Consider the following 25984-nt stretch of genomic DNA (forward strand, 5'->3'; position numbering starts at 1 on the left):
GTTCCCAGCATGATGCCAAGAAAGGTCTGCCATACAGCAATGTCCCCTGTGGATCTCCAGCTGTTGCAAAACTACAACTCCCATCATTTCCTGAAACCTACAGGTCTGCTAGCTATTGCAATAAGTCTTGAAAAGTGCACTTTTAAAGAACTACAACTCCCACCATGCCCTGGCAGCCACAGACTCTCCCTTTACGCTATGTTAGCTGCAGGTTATGTAGCTGTTTCAAAACTACAACTCCTATTATGCATTGTCAGTCGCAGTCTCTCCTGCACAGCAACTCCCATCATGCCCCAACAGCCAGACTCTCCCACTCTTGCAGAACTACAACTCCCATCATGCCCTGACAGCCAAATAACCCCCTGCTCTTGCAGAACTACAACTCCCATCAAGCCCTGACAGCAAGACTCTCCCACTCCTGCAGAACTACCACTCCCAGCATGCCCTGACAGCCAAATTCTCCTACTCTTCCAAAACTACAACACCCATCATTCCCTGACAGCCACACTCCCCCACTCTTGCAAAACTACAACTCCCATCATGCTCTGACAGGAAGACTCTCCCACTCCTGCAAAACTACCACTCCCAGCATGCCCTGATAGCCAGACTCCACTGCTTTTGCAAACCTACAACTCCCACCATGCCCTGACAGCCAGACTCTCCTACTCTTGCAGAACTACAACTCCCATCATGCACTGACAGCCACAGACTCTCCTACTCTTGCAGAACTACAACTCCCATGATGCACTGACAGCCACAGACTCTCCTACTCATGCAAAACTACAACTCCCATCATGCATCGACAGCCACACACTCTCCTCTTGCAGAACTACAACTCCCATCATGCACGGACAGCCAAATAACCTCCTGCTCTTGCAAAACTATAACTCTCATCATACATCAGCCAAATAGACTCCAGCTCCTGCAAACCAAACAACTCCCATCATGCCCTGACAGCCGCAGGCTCACTACCTATTGCAAAACTACAATTCCCATCATGCACCGACATCATAGGTTCTCTCTAGTCTAGGTCCAGGAGTAGGGAACCTTCAGCTCTCCAGGCATGATGGGAGTTGTAGTTTTGCCACAGCTGGTTCCCCACCCCTGCTATAGCAGAACAACAACTCCCATCATCATAGTTCTCTCCAGCCATTGCACAACAACCCCTATCTTGCACGAGCGTCAGGATATGATGGGATTTGTAGTTCACTGCAGAGCTTAATGCAACTGAGCAGGAGAGGTTGTGCAGCGGCGGCGGCTGCCTGCTGGGACTTGTAGTCCAGCGAGGAGGCCGGCCCCTGGCTGGGTGCAGCGGAAGCCCCTCCCGGCACGGATGTGACGCACACCCAATGGGAGAGCAGGGTGCGTGGATAGATGAGGTCACAAGCTGTCGTGCGGGGAATGGAATGTGTTAGACTAGTGGAGGAGAGCGAGCAGCCTAGAACCCCGGCCACTCCAGCGCTCTGCTCTAGAACCCTGCGCAGCCCGAGCGTGCGAGCCCAGCAGCCGTGCAACCGGATCCGGGCGGAGAGAGGCTGCTGAGCCCGGGGATGCAGAGACATGCAGGGATTCGTCCGGTTACCGGGCTCCGGTGCTCACCTGTGAGGCTCTGCTGATCCTGCTGGATGCCGAGACCCCCTCCCGGGAAAAGTTGATGAAGTGCCCCCGCTCGGCCATTGTCCATGAAGCATCCGGTGTCTCCTCGGAGTTGATCGGGATCCTCGAGCTGCCGCCGCCGCTGCTGTCGTCGAGAACAAAAGCGTCGTCGGATTCTCAGTCGGATCGACGAGGATGAAAGACCGAAGAGGAGAAAGTTAAGCCAATCGCCCACATGCTCTGGATCAGCCCGAGGCTCGGGGAAAGGAACCAGCAGAAGGTGGGAGAAGAGACTTTGACATCTTTCCACTCAGGAAGATGGCGGAGTGGAGCTGAGAGTGTGGACTGGACTGAAAGTTTGGGGGCTTCTGTCTTTATCTCCGACCACCGACTGCAGCCAGATCGGACACATGCAGGCCAAAAAACGCTACTTCACCCTGCTCTCTGCCGGCACTTGTCTCGTCCTGCTCTTCTATCTTGGGGGGTTGCAGTTTAGGACATCCAGGACCAGGGATGAGCATGGGGATCAGGTCCTCCCCAGGGGTGCTGACCACCCATGGCCTCGCTTCCCAGACCCCCTGCTCCCCTTCATCCAATGGGATCAGGCGGAGAGCGAGGACTATAACAGTCAGGGTTCCCCCAGACAGAAGAGGGACGCCAACTCCAGCATCTACAAGGGGAAGAAGTGCCGCATGGAGTCTTGTTTCGACTTCTCCTTGTGCAAGCGGAATGGCTTCAAGGTGTATACTTACCCTCAGCAGAAAGGGGACAAGATCTCCGAAAGTTACCAAAACATCCTATCGGCCATCGAGGGTTCTAGGTACTACACCTCGGACCCTAGCCAGGCTTGCTTGTTTGTCCTGAGCCTGGACACTCTAGACCGGGACCAGTTGTCCCCTCAGTACGTGCACAACCTTAAATCGAAAGTCCAGAACTTGCACCTGTGGAACAATGGTAGAAATCATTTAATTTTTAATTTATACTCCGGGACCTGGCCCGACTACACCGAGGACGTGGGCTTCGATATCGGCCAGGCCATGTTGGCCAAGGCCAGCATCAGCACGGACAACTTCCGGCCCAACTTTGACGTTTCCATCCCGCTATTTTCTAAGGATCATCCCAGGACAGGGGGGGAGAAGGGATTTCTGCGGTTTAACACTATCCCTCCTATTAGGAAGTACATGTTGGTGTTCAAAGGGAAAAGATACCTGACGGGGATCGGGTCCGACACCAGGAATGCCTTATATCATGTTCATAATGGGGAGGACGTGGTCCTCCTGACCACTTGTAAGCATGGCAAAGACTGGCAGAAGCACAAGGACTCCCGTTGTGATAAAGACAACGCCGAATACGAGAAGTAAGTGGTTTGGGTTGGAAACCGTACAACTCACCTCCCCCCCCACTCCCTCCTCTTTTCTCTCTATACGTTACTTTTTTTCCCCTTACAGATACCAGGTACAGTATCTTCATATCTTCTCCGGCTTAACCAAAGCCTGGCATTGATTTCCGCATGTGTATACGGCTCTATTGATTTTGTGATTTGACACCCCGGGTGCTTTGGCTTCTTTTTTTCTTGAAGTGTATATTGATATGGGCTGCTCATCTCTAGGAGGAATGCTTGTTACCAGGAGCAGAGCTTGACCTTTGCACTGTGCTATATAGAGTGTCTTCCAGGCGATGGTGGGGTGTGTGTGCTCTACCATTAACCGTATACTATTACCAGTCCTGGGGTCTGGGGCATATATACTCCTGGCCTTTCATGTCTGCAATATTGTGACTGCAGCTGTTACAAAACTGCAACCCCCATCATGCTCCTACGATGAGCGGTGCAGTGTAGAGGCTATGTAAGGGTTAACTGTGTTGGCTTCTTCATGAATGGTCCCTGTAGTAAATACAGGTGTGAACGCTCCCTCCTGTTTACTTTGATGCCACTTGCTAACTATCATCCCGAACATGATGCTGATTGGTTGATAGGTTTCTTCCTTTAAACTGGGAGACATCTGTCAATCAAGGTTGCTTTGGCCCGCCCCTATGACTCTTGGTTTGGGTTCCCTTTAAGGACCTTCTGCGTTGTCTGTTTGATACATTACTTGTTTTTTAAATACTGTAAACATTCTATAACAGGGATGGGGAACTTTCAGCCCTCCAGCTGTTGCAAAACTACAACTCCCATCATGCCTGGACAGCCGAAGGCTGTCCAGGCATGATGGGAGTTGTAGTTTTGCAACAGCTGGAGTCCCGAAGGTTCCCCATCCCTGTTCTATAGTCTGGAGCTTTCCTCTTATCTATGGGAGGTTAGGACATAGTTGACAGCAATTTTTCCCATTGAAGTTGATGGTATCCTGTTTTTTCTGTATACTGTTGAGACACCAGCTTTGCACGTGGTCCCATTAATGCAAGTGAATCCCCAAATTAAAATCCTCCTCCCCTCCCGGCTTTTTGCCTTACTCTACAGATCTATATCTCAGTCTACGAGGATATTGACTCCACGGTTGGGCAATTTATGGCGTGTTTGGACTATCTGCGTAAAAAGCCGGGCAGGACCTCAAGGACTGTAATCTGCTCTAATTGATCGCACACATTAGTCGCTCTGATAATGCGGCATGGGGCATAAATAAAACCTTTCCGGCCGGGGTGATAGTAGTGTTTCCTGTAAGAGGGTGTGGGGGGGGGGGGGGGTAATCTTGGTTTCCTTATAGTAGTCACACCTGCGTAGGATTTCGACACTACTGTGCAATAAAAGTGGGGACCGTAATTGCCGTCCGAGTCTTTGATGTCAGGTAGGTGGACGGTTTCTGACCTTTGGATTTGTTATGGTCGTATTTGCTTTGTATCCTGTTATAGCTATATATCGCTCATTCTCCTATAAGAGGTGCGTTCACACAGGACACAAGTGCTGCTGCAGTCAATGGGGACGTCAATAAATCTGCAGCGTTCGCTTCTGTGTGAATGTCCGTTAACAGACATATAGGGGGGAGATTTATCAAACATGGTGTAAAGTGAAACTGGCTCAGTTGCCCCTACCAACCAATCAGATTCCACCTTTTATTCCTCACAGATTCTTTGGAAAATGAAAGGTGGAATCTGATTGGTTGCTAGGGGCAACTGAGCCAGTTTCGTTTTACACCATGTTTGATAACTCTCCCCTATGGTGTAAAGTAGAACTGGCTCAGTTGCCCCTAGCAACCAATTAGATTCCACCTTTCATTTTCCAAAAAGTCTGTGAGGAATGAAGAGTGGAATCTGATTGGTTGCTAGGGGCAACTGAGCCAGTTCTACTTTACACCATAGGGGAGATTTATCAAACATGGTGTAAAGTGAAACTGGCTTAGTTGCCCCTAGCAACGAACCAGATTCCGCCTTTCATTTTCCAGAAAGTCTGTGAGGAATGAAAGGCGGAATCTGATTGGTTGCTATGGGCAACTGAGCCAGTTTAACTTTAGATCATGTTTAATAAATCTCCCCCTATGCATAGTGTTCTCCATCTATCCGCATACATCAGTTATGTTTGTACTTAACCCTATTTGCATTTGTGTCAGTCTTCACTGTCTATCTGGCATTCAGTTCATGAATCAGGAAGCTCAGGATGGACAGTGTAGCCCGGTTAGGATATGTGTTTCTTCCATATCGCATTGATGATGGTTCACGTGACCCGCAGCTGAAGGCGTTAATTCGATAGACTGGTTTGTAATTAAAACTACCGTTTCCATACCATATTGCGTGGCGTCCCCCGGGGGGGGGGGGGGCGTCCTCGCTCTGGATCAATCTGACAAAGGATCAGGGAATTGGTGGTGTAAACGCACAGATGTGGCATCAGCCAAGTATACCCAACGGGGGAGCGAGAGGGATGTTGAAAGATCAGTTCCTGTAACACGAACCAGGTATCTTCACCGAGGTGCACGGGAGCGGCTTTGATGTGAGATACAAGCCTGGGCGCATTCAGCGCACCACCGGCATGGAGTGCAGGGGACGGCCGCTCTGAGGGACGTCTCATACTTTCTGGGGAGAACAGCGCTCGCTCTTTCTTGACTGTTTCCATATAGTCATGCTTATTGGTCTCCACCTATAAATAAGGATCACACCTGCTCTTAGAAATCAGGGCTGAAATGAATGGAACAATGTTTGTACAGCTCTCCAGTATGTGTTATTGTAATTGATTCTATGGGGTTCCCACTCCTTGTGCCATAGCTGTGTATGATCTCCCCTCCATTCAATTGATGCTGCGTAATTCTTTGCATGTGGAGTTTGCGGTAAATCGATGAGGAATTTACTTGCACAAATCTGCCAGGTGTGAACACTCTCTTATCGGGATTAATCGTGTATAACTCCAGGCTTTGATCAAAACAGGGAACTTGCCCCATCCTTAAAGGGAAAGCTCCTATTGACTACACTTGGACTCCATGCACATTCCACTCCCATTGTAGTCAATGGGAGATTCTGACAATTCAGCATGGTGTTCAATCGCTGGGGGTCATAGGGCACAGGCCTTATTTATAACATGATCTATAGAACAGGGATGGGGAACCTTCGGGCCCTCCAGCTGTTGCAAAACTACAACTCCCATCATGCCTGGACAGCCTTCGGCTGTCCAGGCATGATGGGAATTGTAGTTTTGCAACAGCTGGAGCATTGAAGTTTTCCCATCCCTGTTCTATAGTGTTGTGGGAGAAGCTTGTTCCCTTATGGAGAATGGAGTCCTAGGTCGTTGTGGTCCACGTCTGTCCTGGTGATCATGTGAAGATGTGAGCAGACTAGAGATGAGCGAACCGGGTTTAGGTTCAAGTCGATCCGAACCCGAACGTTCGGTATTTGATTAGCGGGAGCTGATGAACTTGGATAAAGCTCTAAAGTTGTCTGGAAAACATGGATACAGCCAATGACTATATCCATGTTTTCCACATAGCCTTAGGGCTTTATCCAAGTTCAGCAGCCACCGCTATCACATGCCGAAAGTTCGGGTTCGGATGGACTCGATCATGCTCCAGGTTCGCTCATCTCTAGAGCAGACTTTAGTGAAGCATCTGACGCTGATCTGTGTATAGGAAGAAGTGGTTTTGCTGTTAGTCCGGATGTAGCGGATTATTGGAATCTTTTCTTGTATCAGGATCTTGCAGAGAGTCGGTGCAGATCTCCGCACCACAGGGAGAAGGCGAATTCCTGCAGAAATTCCTGGAGTTACCGGGATAGCTGCCTCCTGGGGTCTGTCCGGACTTGATGTAAATCCTAACCGTTACCTGATAGGCGTTCCTGTCCACAATAATGGGCTGCCCGCTACACTCTGTACATCTCCAATCTATGGCTCTCTTGCTGTTACTGCATTGTTTTTTTTTGTTTTTTTTTTGTTTTTTCTCCAGATATTTACTTTGTGTGTTGTATAGTTTACATTTTTAATTTTTTTTAATTTTTATTTTTTAGTTACCTTTGTTAAAAAGAATGCTAATAAACAAAACGATGTTCACGTTTCTGTAATTCTAGGAGTCCCATTTCGCTCGGTAAATCCGCACAGCTGCGGCGTTGTTACACAATACGTTTTATTACCCTGCGCTAGAGAAGGCGAGATGGGCTTTCATTTTTAGGGTCGGTTTTGTATTGGAATGTATCTGTCGGGAACCTGAACCCCATCGGTCTGAACGATCGCTGTTCTCCTCAGCAGCTGATCGCAAATCCAGACCTGTTTTATTTTCTTAATTACCTTCCTGTTTTTTTGTGTTTTTTTTTTTTTTTTTTTTTTTCTGGAAAGCTTTTGGCCTGATGATTTTTGATGCATATCTTGTTTTTATGCTCAGAAATGTTTCTATCTATCTATCTATCTCACCTATATATCAAGCTCTATCTACTTTTAAAAATATATTTTTTATAATTTTATGTTAATTATTATTCACTATTAAAAAATTATTAGATATTTTTCTTTTTGAAAATCCTATATATAATGTGTATGTTCATGGTTCGTTCTCAGAACTTCCAGCATTTCCAATGCCTAGTCGTGAAAGGGATTAGGCCCCATTCTGTATGGAAGTACTTGCCAAATCTATTAACAGCCTGTATATAATACATATGGACACCTGCAATGGTCCCACTCTAAACACATAACCTGCCAAGCTTCAGATCTGAAGCAGAAATCTTATCACCCCATGTTATAGTGCTCAATCTTTTTCTTTCAAATCAACTGGTTAAAGAAAGTTAGATTTGTAATTTACTACTTTTAAAAAATGTCGTCTTCCAGTACTTATCTGCTGCTGTATGCCCTGCAGGAAGTGGTGTATCTTTTCAATCTGACACAGTGCTGTCAATGTCAGGAACTGTCCAGAGTAGTAGAAAATCCCTACAGAAAACCTCTCCTGCTCTGGACAGTTCCTGACAAGGACAGAGGTGGCAGCAGAGAGAGCTGTGTCAGACTGGAAAGAATACACCACTCCCTGCAGGACATACAGCAGCTGATAAGTAAGGGAAGACTTGAGATTTTTAAATAGAAGTAAATTACAAATCTATATAACTTTCTGAAACCAGTTGATCTGAAAGAAAAAAAAAAATCTTTGCTGGAGTACCCCTTTGATTAAGAAACAAGGCTGCTTGCTCCACACACCTATCCGCAGTCAGTGTGTAGTATTGCAGCTCAGCACTGTTCACTTTAGTAGACTTGGGCGGCAGTACCAAACACAACCCATAGACAGGGGAGGCGCTGTTTATTGATGGAAGTAGCCATGTTTTTCTAGTCCTGTACCACTTAAAGGGGTTATCGAGCGCTACAAAACCATGGCTACTTCTCCCCTTATTTTGTCTCCAGTTCAGGTGTGGTTTGCAGTTAAGCTCCATTTACTTCAATGGAACTGAGTTCCAAACCCCACCCAATCTGGAGACGAGAGGGGGGGGGAAAGTGGCCATGTTTTTGTAGCGCTGGATAACCCCTTTAATTCTATGCCATTCCATACCTTATCCTCTCCTATTGATACCCACCACATGCATGTCGCCCTCCTACAGGTCGTTGCGACCTCAGACAAGTCACTTTGTTTCCTTTCCCGCTCCAGGCACCACAACAGATTGTAAGCTCGATTGGACGGGGGAAATCGTGCCTGAAAATGTCCGTGTACCGCACTGCATAAAATTGCATGCGCGGTGTTAAAATAATAATGCAAAAAGTGTTGACAGGGCAGAAATCTATTAGAAATGTGATATGCTATTATATTGTGTCTGCGGCTGCTCCCCGCTCCCGGCTCAGCAGGTGAACCGAACTGATTTACGACGGAGCGCTGACAAGATTGCGATTTTGGATGAAAAGTGCGGCAGAGATGGATGGGACCTAATCTGTTTTCTGATTTTTCGGCTGTGGCAGGATATGTGACTATGTACAAAACCTGCCATTACCTTAGAGGGTCTCCCTTGTCTCTGCTTTCTTAGAGCAAATAGTAGGGGATGAGAAAGTTGATGTATCTTTTATTTCAATTTTTTTTCATGCTTTTACTATATTGGTGCCACAAACAGCGCCACACCTATCCTCAGTCAGTGTGGAGTATTGCAGCTCAGTCCTGTTCACTTCAGTAGACTTGGGCTGCAATACCAGACTATATTGATGCCTGCTCCGTCATACGGACTAAAAACTAAAAATAATAGTTGTATCTTACATGCTGGAAACCAGTAGACATCTTAAAGGGGTTATGTAGGATAAGAAAACCCGCAACTACGTTCTTCCGAAAACAGCGCCACCCCTGTTCTCAGGTTATGTGTGGTATTACAACTTTTCTCCATTCACTTCAATGGAACTGAGCTGCAAAACCTGCAACCATAGAGGACAGGAGAGGTGCAGTTTCTGGGAGAGAGCGGCCATATTTTGCAAAAGTAACTACCCAAGGAATATGGTTTTCAGTATGCAATATGGTAAATGTTTGCTTAGCCATGTAGATGCTTCACTGCTTTTGGGTTTTCAATTTCTTCAAGCTATTACATATCACTTGGATCATAAGAAAGAATGGAATGGACTCATTCACTTAAATGGCACTATTGCTGCCTATGTGCAGTTGAAAACCATGAAGGGGATCCAGAGCTGCTGTATAACGGAGCTGCGCCCCCTTTATTCTTCCAATTGAGGTCGGACCTCTACCGATAAAGTGGTGGCTATTCCTAACAACATGCTGTTAAGGTCCATTTACACTGAAAGATTATCTGATTCTGTGTAAATGGACCCTTACTTTATACTATGAAGAGTGACCTAGTACTTTTTTTTTTTTTTTTTTTTTTTTTTTTTTTTTATAAGCATTCAGCACTTTTCCTAGCAGATGTGGAGGTTCAGCAGACCATCACCTGTATTTGCGGATTTAATAGTAGCCAGTCACTTTTCTAATGTAAAATAACCAAGCTACAATTTGCATTGGGCTCCCTGTGCCGCTCAGAGGTCACAGTTCACTTTAAGACCACCCACAAAGCCTGGGTTAAGGACGAATGTGAATTGGGATTAACTTAATTTCACCTTTTCTTTTCTATTTTTTTTTTTGGGGGGGGGGCAAATCCTATTCTTATGTCTTAATTATGGTCAAATATCTGCCGCCCCCCATTCACATTGTGCACAGAATGGGATCAAAAGTTAGAGGAGTCTGGTCATGGTAATGGCCGGGAGCTACAATAAGGCTGAAGGAGTGTGTGCAGAGTCGGCCTATTGTAAGTATATAGTTGTCCACCCCTTCCCCATTTTTTTTTTTTCCCAATATATTTTGTGGTTTTTAGGATTTGTATCCGCCAGAATAAACAAGTCCCGTGCCCATTGTACATACCAAAAAAAAAAGGAAGTGCTTTGACAATGACCTCGGTGCCTTTGCACATACATTTGCTTATGTAACCTTCCTGGTATTCGGTTTTATAAGGTCCCTGGAATGACTATGTACGGTATATCTGGCATCTACAGCTGACCGGCGGATGATCCAGTCTCCATATAGATGCGGCTTACCATAAGAGTTTACAGGCTCTGACAATGATCAGAATTAGAAACGATGAGTAAAGTTTGGCTGTTGTCAGTGTAAACATTGGGGGCAGTGAAAGTAGTCGGCTACTTAGGACCACTTAGCTACATCAAAATGTATTTGAGGGATGTAGCCCGAATGTAAGCACTAGCCGACTATATTAAGCCCGTTAAATGGGTTAACCGGAAAACGTAGCTGTTTACTTCTAGAAACAGCGCCACCCATGTCTACTTTTTGTTTGTGGTATTGCAGCTAAGTTCCATTGAAATAAATGGAGCCCAGTTGTAATACCAAAACTAACCTGAAGACAGAGATGGTGCTGTTTCATACAGAAAGAGGTGGCTAGTGATTGGCTGCAGCATCATGTGAACAATATGTTAGGTGTCCCGCACGTTTTGAAGTAATCCTTCAGCCCCAAGCAGCAAATAAATTCAGCCACCATGTTGTTTTTTTTCTTGATAAGACCCATTGAGGCATACAGCGGTAAGGCGTACAGCGGTGAGGCGGTTAAGTGGAGTGAGAACATTGATAAAACGTCTGTTCTGCTCGGCGCACTCCTCAAAATATTTTATACTGATTACATGTCTGAATATGGATCAGGGAGAGCCAAACGCCTGCCATCGCCATGGCAACCCCCTGACTGAATATATTGAGCGCGTTCACCTCATGCTTGAGGAGAAGAGGGCAGCAGGATGGAACTTAGGCCGCAAGTGAAGGCAACTGCTACTGGAGGGGTTAATACTCTGAAAGACGTCTTCAAAGGGTTAAACAGAGGGAGACAAGTGAGGCGGTAACGTGGAGAGGACGCCGCCATGTAAAGCCGGCGCCAATGTTATAGATACGATTCTTACAAGTCACTGCTAACATACACGGTCATGACGTGGACGCAGAGTCTGTAGCTCTCTATAAGGGGCTTTGTAGAAGTTTTATTGGCCGGGATCAGAGTTATCTCTAATCCCGTCCACTTGTCAGATGTCACACCTGCAGGGTATAGAGCACGAATGTGGAACATTACACCCTCCAGCTGTTGCAAAACTACAATTTCTATCATGCCTGGACAGCTAAAGCTTTGGCTGTTTAGGCATGATAGGAATTGTAGTTTTGCAGCATCCGGGGCAAAGGTATAGGAACATGTGAAGGAGCATGTGACTGTGTGTCTTGACCTCCCTTAAAGGAATTCTCCGCTATTGGATAATCTCCTCTGTTTGGTCATTACAAAAGCATGGCTTAAAAAAAAAACAAAAAAACAAAAAACAGGCACCGACCTTCAGGCTGTGTGCGGTATTACAACTTTGCCTCAGTAGAACTGAGCAGCAGTACCACATACAAACTGAGGACAAGAGTGGTGCTGTTTCTGAAAGAAAGCAGTTTTGCTGAAAACAAAACAAACAAAAATCAGCAAAAAACAGCACTGCACATGTATACCGGTTGTATGTGTAGTACTGCAGATTGACTCTATTTACCGCATTCACTGCAATACCAAACACGTCCTAATGACATGTTAGATGGAATTTGGCCACAACTTTGTATATTCCCAGACTGAGTGTGGTCGGGCCTGTATTACACCTGTGTGAAACCGATCATCTTTTAATTGTGGACAGCCCCTTTAAATCTGACTTCCCTAGTAGGGTGTATAACAATGAGTATTCTGCACCGGATGACCTATCGGTTATCTCCAGCCCTTGCACATGGCCTTATTAAAATAAAAAATAAAAAATTCTGGCCATTGTGCGTTTTTATTTTTAGCTTCGGCATTGGTGACCTTTTGTATGTTTTTTGTTAATAATCTTTACCGTCCCTGCGATTAATCACAGCTGATGCCGCACAGCCGGGCTCCATTATAAATCATCTTCAGCCACAGCCAATGGGGTTGCCGTTCTATTAGTAACCCTTGTGTGTCGCCCACCACCCCCAGCCCATGTCATGCGGTAAATGAAGTGTGACCGCACTTGGAGACGACACATTTGTATCTTGGCGTCTGTGCTGCTTTGCTGCAGTGCTGCGATACTTCGGCTGGATATTGCCCCAATGGTCTTGTAACATTCTGGTTTGTTGTGTCTTTGTGGGTTGCAGAGATTCCAGGTGATAAAGATGTATGAACGTTCCTATAGTCAGCGTGAGGACGGGAGACCATGCACATGTGGAAAAGGCTGATACATTCCAGTGGGCATTAGGATGTTTGTCAAAGGCTATTGATATACTGTGTGTATAGGGGCAGGTGGGGGAGGAGAGCAGGCATAGTGGAAAAAGCTATTAGAATAGAGGTTATAAATAAGTAGAGATGAGTGAACCTTAAAGGGGTTATCCAGCGCTACAAAAACATGGCCACTTTTCCCCCTCTCTTGTCTCTAGATTGGGTGGGGTTTCAAACTCCGTTCCATTGATGTAAATGGATGAAAAGCTTAATTGCGAACCACACCTGAACTGGAGACAAGAGAGGGGGAAAAGTGGCCATGTTCTTGTAGCGCTGGATAACCCCTTTAAGTACACTGGATACTCTGCATTTAATAACCAGTGGCCTGAAAAAGTTGGATGCAGTCCTAGGGAGTCCTGGACTCCCAGAGTCCACCTTTAGGGCTGCATCTGACTTTAGCAGCCACGGCTGATCAAATGCAGAACGTTCCGCTTCAGACGAACCCGAGTGCACTCAAGATTCGCTCATCCCTAGTAATAAGTGAACTTGTCAAACTATTCAGGTTCGGTAATGTTCTCCAAACCTGAACACTCTGCGTTTGACTCCCAGAAGTTAGATGCCGCCCTAGGGCTGCCAGGAAAACATGGATGCCGCCTATGGCTATGCTTTGTTTTCCAGGACTCCCTAGAGCGGCATCTAGTTTCTCCAGACGTTGGGTGTCAAATGGCAAGTATTTGGGTTTGGAGAAGTTGGATGCCACCTTGGGGTCCTATTACACAGAGCGATTTTTAACGACTAACAATAAACGATCACAAACGAGATTTGTTTATCGTTAACCTGAAATCGTTTGCCATATTACACAGAACAACGGTTGCTAGTTACGATCGTTATTGGGATCGTTACTACGATCGTTTATTCCTTCTGATCCCAGCAAAACAATGGGCAATGTGCAATTACACTGAACGATTAACGAACGAATGTGGAATTACATCGTATGATTAGTGAACAATTAACGATAATTTTAGGTTCGGATCTAAATCAACGATCAACGACATCCAAACGATTTTTCGATCGTTGCCTGCAATTACACAGAGCGATTATCGAACGATAAAACGATTTTTCGCACGATAATCGGCCCTTACTGTGCCAGTCCTCCAGCATCCTAATAGCGGCACTTCTACAAATAGGGAACTAGGTGCCGCTATATTGACGACCACATTCCCTCCGATCCAATCGAGTTCAGTCTTGAATGTATCAATGCAGTTAGTTTTTTTATGACGGAACGTGAGGTTTTAATAAGACGGAAGAAGTCATTATAATTTTATGTGGAAGACGCCATCACTCCAGATGGTGAATGCAGTTTTTCATCTTGTACTAATAAAATGGAACGTTAAATCAGCCTCCGCCGTGCGAGCCGACCCCTAGCTTGTTGCCCCTTTGTAGCAGGAAAACATTTGTGTATCGGCTCCCAATCAGGGAGTAGAGATGTTATTGGTCCCTCGCAGCCGAGCGCTTCCTCCCGTTACCGGTGAGAGGATTATACGGCTTGTTTTACTTAGGTTTATAATGATGATACTTGCAGGAGCTCGAGGCCCTGTGCCGGCCATAAAGTCATGTCTGACTGCACTTAAAGGGGTATTCCATATTATAGCGTTCTATTGAAAGTAGCTTAAAGGGTTACTCCGTTAAACATCTTTTTCTTTCAAATCAACTGGTTTCAGATAGTTATATAGATTTGTAATTAATTTACTTTTATTTAAAATTCCAAATCTTCCCATACTTATCAGCTGCTTTATGTCCTGCAGGAAGTGGTGCTTTCTTTGACACCGTTCTCAGGAGAGGTTTTCTATAGGGATTTGCTACTGCTCTGGACAGGTGGCAGCAGAGAGCACTGTGTCAGACTGCCACTTCCTGCAGGACATACAGCAGGTGATAAGTACTTAAAGACTAGAAGTAAATTACAAATCTGTAACACTAATCTGAAACCAGTTGATTTAAAAAGTTTTTTGCCGGAGTACCCATTTAATTGGACATTTTGCTTTTCAAATCTCTAAGTTAACGTCTCCACTACCTATTAACCCTGTGGTGACCTGTCATGGCGGGGGAGTGGGGCTGACGGGAGCGGAGAGACATGAATCTGTGTACGTTTCCCAGTAGATCATTGTTCCCTTCATATTTTACAGTACGGCCAGAACAAGGAGGCAGTGTATGTGTGTGATTTAACGTTCTCCTGACAACTGGCGTCTATTAGGTCTTCACAGTATACCGCGTGTTTTCTGAGAGACATCAACAATGCAGGAATTTTTGCGCAGGACTGTCAGGACCGGCTACTATCCTGTATGGGCGGCTTGTTAAATTTAAAAAAAAAAAAAAAAAACATATAAATTTTGGTTACTTTGTGCTCTATATATTCACATAGCTCTACATCATCCACTTTAAATTTTTTTATTTTATTTTTTTTACTTTTGCAAAACGTTATGGCCATAAAGATGGTAGCATTAGAAAAACATGGCTAACGTCTTCAACAAAACAGCGCCACTGCTGTCCTCAGGTTGTTTGCAGTACTGTATACAATTCAATTCTTGGACTGATGAATTGATGATGGGTATCAGATATGTGGGGGGATTAACTCATTGCCTATAAGCTGCAGTACAGTCCCATTTACTTGGATGCAGTACCAAAAATATGGCGCTATGTCTGGTAGATAGTGAAGTCGGAGCGCTGCTGCACCGATTGGATAGGTTGACAAGAAGCAAAGCTTCGGCTGTCCAGGCATGATGGGAGCTGTAGTTTTCCAACAGCTGGAGGGTGAAGGTTCCTCATCTCTGGTGTAGGACATCAATCCCATTCTCTTCCTGTGTAATATGACCAGGCTCGGCTGTTTAGTCTGGACGGACACTGATCCCTTTATCTTGATCACTTTGGGATGTGACTAGGACCAAGGACACACGTCTGCCCGGAGTTCACACGTCTTTTTTGTTTGTACAGGTATTGTCTCTGATCTCCAGCTTCCTCCATTACACCAAAAACTTTCTGACAAGTCGATGAGTTTTAGGTAAATTAGATTGTCATCTGCGCTATGGAATATGTTGGTGCTATGTAAAGCAACAGTAAAAAAAAAATAACTTTTAAACCATTTTTTGGGTGTTTTTTTTTTTTTTTTGTTGCTAGTTTTATCCCTGATACCAGAGAATAGATGCATGTTACTATAATAGATTTTGACTTTGGGCTCGGGGGGCAGTAAGGTGAGGATAACCGCCCCCCCCCCCCCCCCCTGTGTTCGGTGATTGGCATGGGTTCTAGTAAAGGTGCTTGTATGATAGATCCCTGCATGAGTCCGCTGTGTTTCCCATGTCCTGCCGGCTTTGATCTATTCACGTCCTCCCCTCCCCCTCCCTTCTTTAAGAATGGGGGTACTTTGCTGCGGAGCTTTGTAGCCGGCAGATTCCTTTATGTACTAGGTGCCTGCATCACAAAGGCTAATGAACGGGGGACAGTACAGGATGCCGCTTTGATCGGATGTTTACCGGGTCACAGAGATGGAGAGAAGTCGGCTGGAATTATTATAAAGCTTTTTACTTTTCCTTCATCTGCTGCTTGTTCCCGGCATAAAGCTCTCCGGCCTCCCCTTGATGTTGTGTGAGATATTCTGTACAACGGCCCCTCACCTGCCGAGCTTTCATGTTGTTGTTGTTGTGGAGGAAAACAACCTGAAACAGTGGCTTCCGATCTATACTATTGGATTATTGTGTTGCTTGAAGGGATTTTCCTAAATTGGAGAAAAAAAAAAAATTGTCATTAAAGGGTTGTTCTCCAAATTTTTCTTTCAAATCTACTGGTCCCAGTAAGTGCCAGAGGTTTGTAAATTACTTCTAGTAAAAGAAAAAAAATAACTCCTGTCCTTATCATCTGCTGGATGTCCTGCAGGAAGTGGTGTATTCTTTCGAGTCTGAGACAGTGCTCTCTGCTGCCACCTCTGTCCATGTCAGGAACTGTCCAAAGCAGCAGTAAATCCTCATAGAAAACCTCTCCTGCTCTCCAGACTAGAAAGAATAGCACTTCCTGCAGGTCATACACCAGATGATAAGTACTGGAAGATTTTTAAATAGAAGTTACAAGTATCTGGCACCAGTTAATTTTTTTTTGTAAACTACCTCTTAAAATGCTTTGAAATAACAGAGAACCATGATTTTTCTGATAGATACCCTGATGGTGATGTGACCATATACCCACCATATTGCTTTTTCCATCCCTGATAACTAGCTTATTTGGTAGGTCACATTCTGGATTGTTCTCTCTCCTAATCTTTATGTGCATGCTTACCTCGGCTGAGCGTGCATGTAGTGTGGAAGAGGAGGGGGTAGTGTGCCGCTGATGGAGGATGCTCTCTCTGAGAACAAAGGAGATGTCTGATTCTTTTGCCCTGGAGATTACTCTGGCAACAGCTTCCTCCCATGTCTCTATTCAGCAGATATAGGCCCACTTGGGTGAGAATACATATATATATGGGGTATCAGGAGAGGGCTAAAGTTACACAAGACAATGCCTAATGAGTGCAGCCAACATGGCGTTCTACGCACGTTCAGCATGGGCCTATTCACATGTCCGTTCTGTCTGTAGTTACACACCCACAACAACTGAGAAGGTGGCTGAACATGACAACATGCACCTACCACCCAGGCTCTTTCGCAGGGGTCCGCTGTAAACCCCCCCCCCCCCCCCCCCCCGCCCCCCTCCAGTTCCTGGTCCCCCAATCACTTCCTGGTCTCAGTGGGCACTCTGGCTGTGACGCGTCAGTGGCTGAGGTGGGCCCCAGTTTTCTTGTATGACACCTGACTTCTCCTATAACTTGGTGCTCCGTGAAACTCTTCTATAGAGGTACTGCGTGGTACACTGGCGATATTGTTCCTAGAAGCAATTCCCCATTGAAGATAAATTCTCTATATTATGGTGTCCAAATAGTTAGATTGACTGTAGACTCTGTGCCATATGGCCAAGTGTCTGTGCCAAGTGGCCAGGTGAGTACACCCCATGGTGAGTGTACTCACCTGGACTTAGTATTGTAGGGACCTGTGATGCTGTGGGGGTCTGTAGGCCTATGGCAGGAATGGGGAACCTTTGGCCCTCCAGCTGTTGCAAAACTACAATTCCCATCATGCCTGGAGAGCCGAAGCTAAAGCTTCGGCTCTCCAGGCATGATGGGAATTGTAGTTTTGCAACAGCTGGAGGGCCAAAGGTTCCCCATCCCTGGCCTATGGTCTGGCCATGTGGATGTGACGTTAGGTTTACCCCATTGGTGTATGTATTGTGCCGAGCATGGGATCTGATCCAGACCCCCCATATAACACACCAGTGAAGCCCCCCAGTAAGGTTATGGTAGGTCTCCAGTCCGGTGATGAGATTGAGCGGGATTATTATTAATGTATGCAAAGTAATTTATTATCCTCGCTATGATGGATTTCGGAATGTGGATTAATCTGAATAGTCTCTTCACGCTTTGTGTGTAACCTCATGTTTTTCCAAGGTTATTAATAATTTATTTTTTTTTTTCACAGGAAAAAAAAAATATATATATATATTATCCCCGGCTTCAGATTTTCTATGAAATTACACATTCCATTTATGGTTTTGCTCCTTTTAGCGTCTCAGCGGGGAACGGTGCTGATAGTTTTAAGGAAATTGGCTGCTTGTATTGAGGATGACATTGCATTTAGGATATCGCCAGTTCACAAGAGCTTCTGCTTACATTAATATGAGTGCATAGATGACACCCGTAAGACTGTACGGCAAGTGAATGGGGTGAGAGCGGTGGCATAAGGTAATGCAGCACTACAACTCCCAGCGTGCCCTGGCTTCCTGTGGCTGCCTCTGGGCCTGCAGTGATGACATCACATAGATGATTCTGTAACCAATCAGGCTGTTACAGCTATGTCATCACTTAATAATTATTAAAAACGGTAAAAAAAAAATAACATGGTGGGTGGGGGGTCTTCTATGAGCCGGAATAGAGTACAGCGCTGGTATACACAGGCACTCTCTCTCATGTAATGTTATATATCTGGATCACTGCGGCTTCCTCTTGTAAGATAGTATGTTTGTCAGTGATGATAGGAGCTGAAACCTACTGCAGCCAAATGATCGCCACCGTAACGATCGCCATAATCATAAATCATTAAGGAGTTCTCGCCTATCTTCATCACTTCTTCCTACCTATCTCTTCTCTTATATCTTTCAATTGTACCTATCACTCATTACCATCTGGTTATCAAATCTTCCTAATAATTGCTTGATTTGGCCTTTCTTCCAACCTCCTCCCTTTAACCCTTAAACCCTCTACCCATCCTTCTTTTCATCTCGTCTACCTATCCTTCTCACCTTCTCTTCTACCCATCCTTCTCTCCATATAGTCTACCCATCCTTTTCACTATCTCTTCTACCCATCCTTCTCTCCATCTCTCACCAATTCATCCTTCTGTCTCCTCCACCTATCCATCCTTCTCCTTCGTCTCCTCAATCCATCCTTCCATTCTCTGTGTCCTTCACCTATCCTTCTCTCTTTCTCCTCCATCCATCCATCTCTCCGTCTCTTCTATCCATTCTTCTTCGTCTCCTCAATCCATCCTTCCATCCTTCTCTCTGTCTCCTTCACCTATCTATCCTTCTTTCCGTCTCTTCCATCAATCCTTCTTTCCGTCTCTTCCATCCATCCTTCTTTCCGTCTCTTCCATCAATCCTTCTTTCCGTCTCCTCCATCAATCCATCCTTCTCTCTGTCTCCTCCATCCATCCTTCTCTCCATCGCCTATCCATCCATTTGTCTCCTCCACCTATCCATCCTTCTCTTCGTCTCCTCTATCTATCCATCCTTCTTCTTTGTCTCCTCCATTCATCCTTCTCTCCGTCCCCTCCACCCATCCATCCTTCTCTCCTTCTTCTCCACTAGAGATGATCAAACAGGGCCGAGGCTCAGGTTCGTACGAACCCGAGCCATCAGCATTTGACTCCCTCTGCCTTCCAGTTCTGTGGGGAAGGTGGAGACAGCCCGAGTAATGCCTGGAAAACAGGGATACAATCTATTACTTAGGCTGTATCCTTGTTTTACAGGTGGTACTCGGGCTTGGCCATGGAACAGGTGGTACCCGGGCTTGGCCACGGAACGGGAAGGTAGCGGGAGTCAAATGCTAATGGTTTGGGTTCGTACGAACCTGAACCTCGGCCCTGTCGATAATCTCTATTCTCCACTCATCCATCCATCTCTCCATCTTCTCCATCCATCCTTCTCTCCAATGTCTCTTCCATCCATCCTTCTCTCCAATGTCTCATCCATCCTTCTCTCCAATGTCTCTTCCATCCATCCTTCTCTCCAATGTCTCTTCCATCCATCCTTCTCTCCAATGTCTCTTCCATCCATCCTTCTCTCCGTCTTCTCCATCCATCCTTCTCTTCCATCCATCCTTCTCTCCATCCCCTTCACCTGTCCATTCTTCTTTCCGTCTCCTCTACCTGTCCATCCGTCTCCTCCACCTATCCCGCTATCTCTTGATTTCATATACCTATCTGTCACTTTCTCTCTATTTCGTCTCTTTCTCTAAATCCCATATATAGAATTAAGAAACGTAATTACCATAATCATACTTTTATTGCTGTTGTCACCATATGGATTTGCACCAATGTTCCCATTTTGGCTCTTAGAAAAGAACAGCTGTAATATAAAATATAAAAAAAAAAAAAACTGGGAAAAAAATGATATTTTAATATCACTTTTTAAAAGCTTTCAAAAGTCCCACTTTAATCTCTATTCATCCTCACATGTAGCTGCGTTGCGGATGGCGAGAACAAACACCAGCAGCCAAAACATGGAATTAAAATAAATTGCTTGAGATAAACACCCAGGAGGGGGGGAGGCTGAGCAGCAGTTATCTACTGAGGATACACAGGTGCTAATGTGCTCCCCCTCTTTCTCTTTTTCTGTAGAAAAAAATAGCAATTTTTTTTTTACAATTTTTTTTTTACAATTTTTTTTTTTTTCCACAAATCTTTCAACAAGCAGATCACAAAAGCCACTAATTATTTTCCCGAGCCTACAATTATTTGCTCGGTTCCGTGCTTGCCGACTCCTTTCGTAATCAGTGTGTTGGGTAACAGTGTAGAAGCACGTCCAAGCTCCAAGTGGGACGCTTCAGACGTGAACTTTTTTTTTTTTTTTTTTTTCTTTCTAGGATCTTATGTTCATGTATTAAATTATATGTAATTATCTGAGTTTAGGAAAAGAAAAGCTTTGTTTTTGTTTTCTCTAAAAAATAAATGTGGGAAATTTTTATATTTCTTTACGTTGCCTATAGCTTTTATTTGTCTAAGGTCTAAAATGCACTGAGCACCTAGGTGCTAGCGGACGGGAATGTCTATTACTTGGAGAGGTGACATTCAGGCCCTGCATTTGTTTGCTATGTAGCGGATCGTTTGTCCATTCCAATGGCGTAAGGAGTCAGACGATGGGGCATTTCACACGTCTGTGTTTTCATGGCTTCTTTTTCCATTTGAAGTCTGCGTAGCTCAGTTTGCACCTTGCTCTTTTGGATAGTACTTGGTGGCTGTAATCTCCCCATGGAGTCAGTGCTGCTTGTTTAACCCAAAATGTTATATAGATTTGCTTGTCTCGTCTACATGGTGCCGTAGGTTGTATTGTAACCTGGCCACGTTCATTTCCTGTTGAAACCCATGGGGATAAGTGAAACGCAAAACACCAACCCATATAGGTACCTATATATGTTAAAGAGTACGTCCAGGATTGTTTCTTTTTTCACCCAAAAACGGCACCACTCTTGTCTTCAGGTTGTGTTAGGTGTTACTACTCATCTCTAGTGTTGTGCAGACTTGAGAACTTTTCCAGATGTCGGGAGTCAAATGTAGAGCGTTCGGGTTCAGAGAACGTTCTTGAACTCAAACAATTTGGCAACTCAGCTCACCATCATTCATCTCCATTTACTTTCATTAAAACAAGCTGCAATACCACACACAAACTGAGGACATATGGTGCCACTGTTGCTTAAAGAAAGCAGGTATGTTTTTGTAAATCTGGTAACTCCTTGTAAAGTTGGTGGAAGTGGTTGCCTTTAACCAAGATGTTTTGTTCCATGGGTGAATTCTAAAAACAAGCAATCATTTTCGGGTCCACTGGTGATCCCGACTGTCTAGATAGTATTGGGAAATCCCATTTCTTCTCCGAAAGATGAAGTTGGAGGATTGATTCTTGAGGATTGAAGCTTGGTTCTTTTGTTCTCAAAAAAAGAAAACCCGCCTCCAAGTTGTGTTGCCGTTGGCTCGTTTCTCCTCTCCATTTAGAACACTTGGCCAAGCCTGGGTGTTCATGCATATGGTGGCATCAGGAGAGGCACAGCCCGAATGGTCATATGTTCTCTTTGGGAGAAGAGTGGGCCGCGGCCAGTCCTAGGCATATGCCAAAAGTTTTATTAGTCCGTGCTATGTGTTCAGTTGCCAACAAATCCTCTCTATGCTTTAGGACCTGGCTAAAAGTTCTCTAGGTTGTATACAAAATTAAATTTTTTATTTTTTTTAATCTGTGAAGACTCTGTTGATCTGGTAACATCCTATACATTTATCAGCGGCGCCTCTATGCTGTTCACGTTCGCCGATTCCTTTTGATTCCATACATTTAAATGCATATTAGAGCCATAAAGTATCTCTCCGATGCAAATTGTAATCGGCCTTTTAAATCCCATCAAACCCAGCTGGGTCCCCCCCTCTCGCTATTGTCAGTTCTTGTCATGTCATTTGTGGTGTTGCCGGTGACAGGGGCCGTTTGGTGACAGCAGGAGGGGTGTGTTCCATTTCCATTTATTAACAGCATTACAAGCGGCTAATTTTAATATTACGTCTCCCTGTTGTCTTCCCAGAGCCGATGGTGTCAGGCTTAATTTCTGTTACCTGGACTTTCTTGTGCTATTAATGTCAGAGTGAAGTGGAAGCGTGCCGCGCTGCAAGGTTTTGCTGTTTAGTCTTCGTTTATTAAATTTTTTTATTTTTTTTTATTTTTCAAGCATTTTCATTAGGATTTATGTGGCATTATTTAAAGTAATTCTTTTTTTTATTTATATAATTTATGTAGGTAGTTTAGGATGACTGGTGTTTGGGGAAAGGCTTTGGCAGCTGTGATGTGGACAGAACTTCACATTTGTGACGTGCCATAAAGGGAGATGCGTGAATGCAGCAAACTCCTCTCCTGCTCCCTCTGCTGGTGAAATTAGATTATTAGTTTATTTTACAGCATAAAATGAAAATAAAAAAAATACTCAATGTTCCCGTGTACGGCTTTCCTTTTATATGACTTTGCAAGTTTTGAGAAGACTAGAAGAATCTAAACGTTAATATGTGATGTCACTTCGGAAATACCTTCTCTTCCAGGACTGTTCTCTTCCATCATGACAAGCAAAGATCCCACAAATAATACAAACTAGAGATAAGCGGACTTCGAGCACGTTGGGGTTTGTCCGAACCCTATCGTGCAGGTCCTCTATATAATAGCTCTTTATAAGGATCTTAGGGAGTAGATAGAATGTTGCCCCCTTTTGGAGGACCTCCTCTGTCCTGCGTTGTATGGACAACCCATTGATTTGAATGAATACTGTGTAGTACCTCATTTCACCTGTGGTGGAGGTATAGGGAAATGGAACACTCAGCTGCTAATATTTTCCAACAATTGCAGACACTTTCAGCTTTTTTTTTTTCTCAAGGGACTGACCATAGTGTTGCTACATTTGTTCACAGCGACCTCTGATATGACTATGGAATAACAACTGGCTTGCGTCAAGATTGTTTAAAAAGAGAACCATTTTAGCCTGGACACTTCCACTGAACTTTTAACGGGTAATCTGAAAAAGCTACCAGCCATACCTAACTATCCCCCAAGAACATTAGCCAGCCTTTTTGAGGAAACTTTGGAAACTTTTCTTCTGGAGCAGAGCTGATTTGCATATCCTTTCCCTTAAAGAATTGTCTGAAAAGAAGTTTACTAAAACAGTTAGGGTGGTTTATAGTACGTGAGAAGGTATTGTGATCTAGTCGTATTCTTTCTTGGTGTTTAGCTGTCATTTCTCTTGAACAGGTTTTTTTTCTCTTCTCACAGTGACTTTGTTAGGACAAGTTTCCGTTCCTGGTGCGATTTTGTCTGGAATATTCATTTTCGAGTCATGTGCGGCGTGTGGTTACACCAGACCGTACAGCCGAGACTCTGCAGTGAATTCCAAAATGTGCAACTTCTTAACTCTTTCCTATAGAGAACAACTTTTTGAGTATTAAAACAAAAACAAATCCCTGCTCTTAACTGCCACCATGGCAGCCACATACGTGCAGGTTCCGGTCTTTGCCAGTATCTAATAGTCTGTAAGGATTTATTTACATCTCCAGGATGTATAAGTATCTGTGGGCAGATGTGAGTCGACTATTCGCACCCTTCTCGGGGATGAGGAATACATACTCCTTAAATCATACAAGATACAGTGTTTTTGGGACATCTGTTCTCCGTCTGCACCAGATGTTTGACTGCGATGAGTTGGGCTTTAAATGAATGCGTATCTTCCAGGAAAGAATTTGTCAGGGCCGGTTCTACATATCAATTCTGTTTGCCGTTGTCAGTGTTATATAAGTTGATGATACGGCTTTAGGTTCATGGTGTTTTTCATTCTAAGACAGCTAGGAGTTGACTTATTAAAGGGTTGGGCACTTAAAATTTGAAAGTTAAACTTTTTCTACTTTGGATGATTCCTAGAAAACCCCAGGAATTTTAAAAATATTTGTCTTCCAAGATTTGTGCCTATGTGTGCAGTTGCCTTGAAAGTATATCCCCCACCTAGTGGCTGGGGTAAATTGCTGCACCATTTTCTGATGGAAAACCCTCTGGTATTGAGAATCCTGTATTCAAGAGATGCAAGTGTGGACGGAGCCTTAAAGGAGAAGTCCTAATCCGAAAGAGCCAGCATAGGGGTCTGCTGTGCCCCACTCCTGTTCCCGGTCCCCTGGCCACCCCCTGGACTGAGCGAGGACCTGGGTTGGGATGCGTCAGCCCCGCTCAGTAGCACCCCACTATGTCTGCTGACTGGCTGAGCAAAACTGATATGTCACGACCTGGGTCCCTGCTCAGACCGGGAGCCGGAGTGGGGGACAGCGGACCCCTGCGCTGGAACCGGGGAGGTAGGTGCATTTTACATTCAGCCACCTCCTCAGACTCTTTTGAAAAAATAGTCCGACCCTTGACTTCTCCTTTAATTTTTTGCTAATATAGGCCCTATAACATGCTTTATGATCATTGGGAGCTTCGATCTGTGTAACAAAGGGATGGAGGTCCCTTCAGTTTTTCTCCTTGCAGAGCAGCGCTCCTAGTCAGCTAAGTGAATGGAGTTGTGGTGTAATTCCTTTTATCATAATGCTTACTTAGTACTGTGGCAAGATTAGAGAAACGTGGCTTCATTATTCCAGCACATAACAGCACCACCCCCGTCCTCTGGTCTTATGGGTTATTACGAGACTGCTCCATTCACGTCAAAGGAAATGAGCTGCAATACAGTGTACAAACTGGAGACAAGAGAGGCGCTGTTTCTAGAACAATTCAGCTATATTTGTTGTTATCCTGGACAACCCTTTTAAGAATTGTTTGGGTTCCTAACATTTGAACCTGCAATGATCTGTAACTATAGTAGAAGAAAACCCCTTTGAGGGTACGTTCACACTTACCGAATCCGCAGCGTATTTTCTGCTGCAGATCCACAGCAGATTTCATTTAAATAACTGAACACAGCATCAAATCTGCACCATCAAATCAGCTGCAGATCTGCTGCGGATCCTGTAGGTGTGAACGCACCCTAAAGCAGTATTCCCCAACGTGTGGCTCTCCAGCCATTGCGAAACTGCAACGCCCACCATGACGGAGAGCCTCACATTGGGGAACACTGTTTTAATACAGTCGAAATATACTGAAGCTGAAGAACCACTGAGCTCAATCTTAACGCTCTATAACTAAGCATGACGAATGTGTCGCATGACAATTTCGGCACTGCTACATCCATCCACGGACATGCCCACTTAGAGACTTTGCGAGACTGAGGTTATTTATGTCACCCTGGGAAGCAGCTTGTTCAGATTATAATTCTAGTATTCCTTTAAATGTAATATGACAACATAATGAAGCGGAAATGTTCCCCAGCTATAAATTTCGAGGAATTACTACGGAAAGTTATCCCCGTCTTGCAGATGAGTGAATTCTCTTGGTTGAAGTAGAACTGGGTGAAATATGA

The 25984-nt window shown here is 44.7% G+C and overlaps 1 protein-coding gene across 1 annotated transcript in view; it reads left to right on the forward strand.

The window, feature by feature from the left end:
* The first annotated feature begins 1359 nt into the window (after positions 1-1359).
* Positions 1360-25984, forward strand: part of EXT1 (exostosin glycosyltransferase 1) — a 210846-nt gene continuing 186221 nt past the window's right edge. The window contains exon 1 of the mRNA XM_069957169.1: positions 1360-2953. Within this exon, the coding sequence (XP_069813270.1) occupies positions 2007-2953 (947 nt within the window). The 5' untranslated portion in view covers positions 1360-2006. The remainder of the gene's footprint in view (positions 2954-25984) is intronic.

This window comes from Dendropsophus ebraccatus, chromosome 2 (genome assembly GCF_027789765.1).
Source record: "Dendropsophus ebraccatus isolate aDenEbr1 chromosome 2, aDenEbr1.pat, whole genome shotgun sequence".
NCBI classification, from domain to species: domain Eukaryota; kingdom Metazoa; phylum Chordata; class Amphibia; order Anura; family Hylidae; genus Dendropsophus; species Dendropsophus ebraccatus.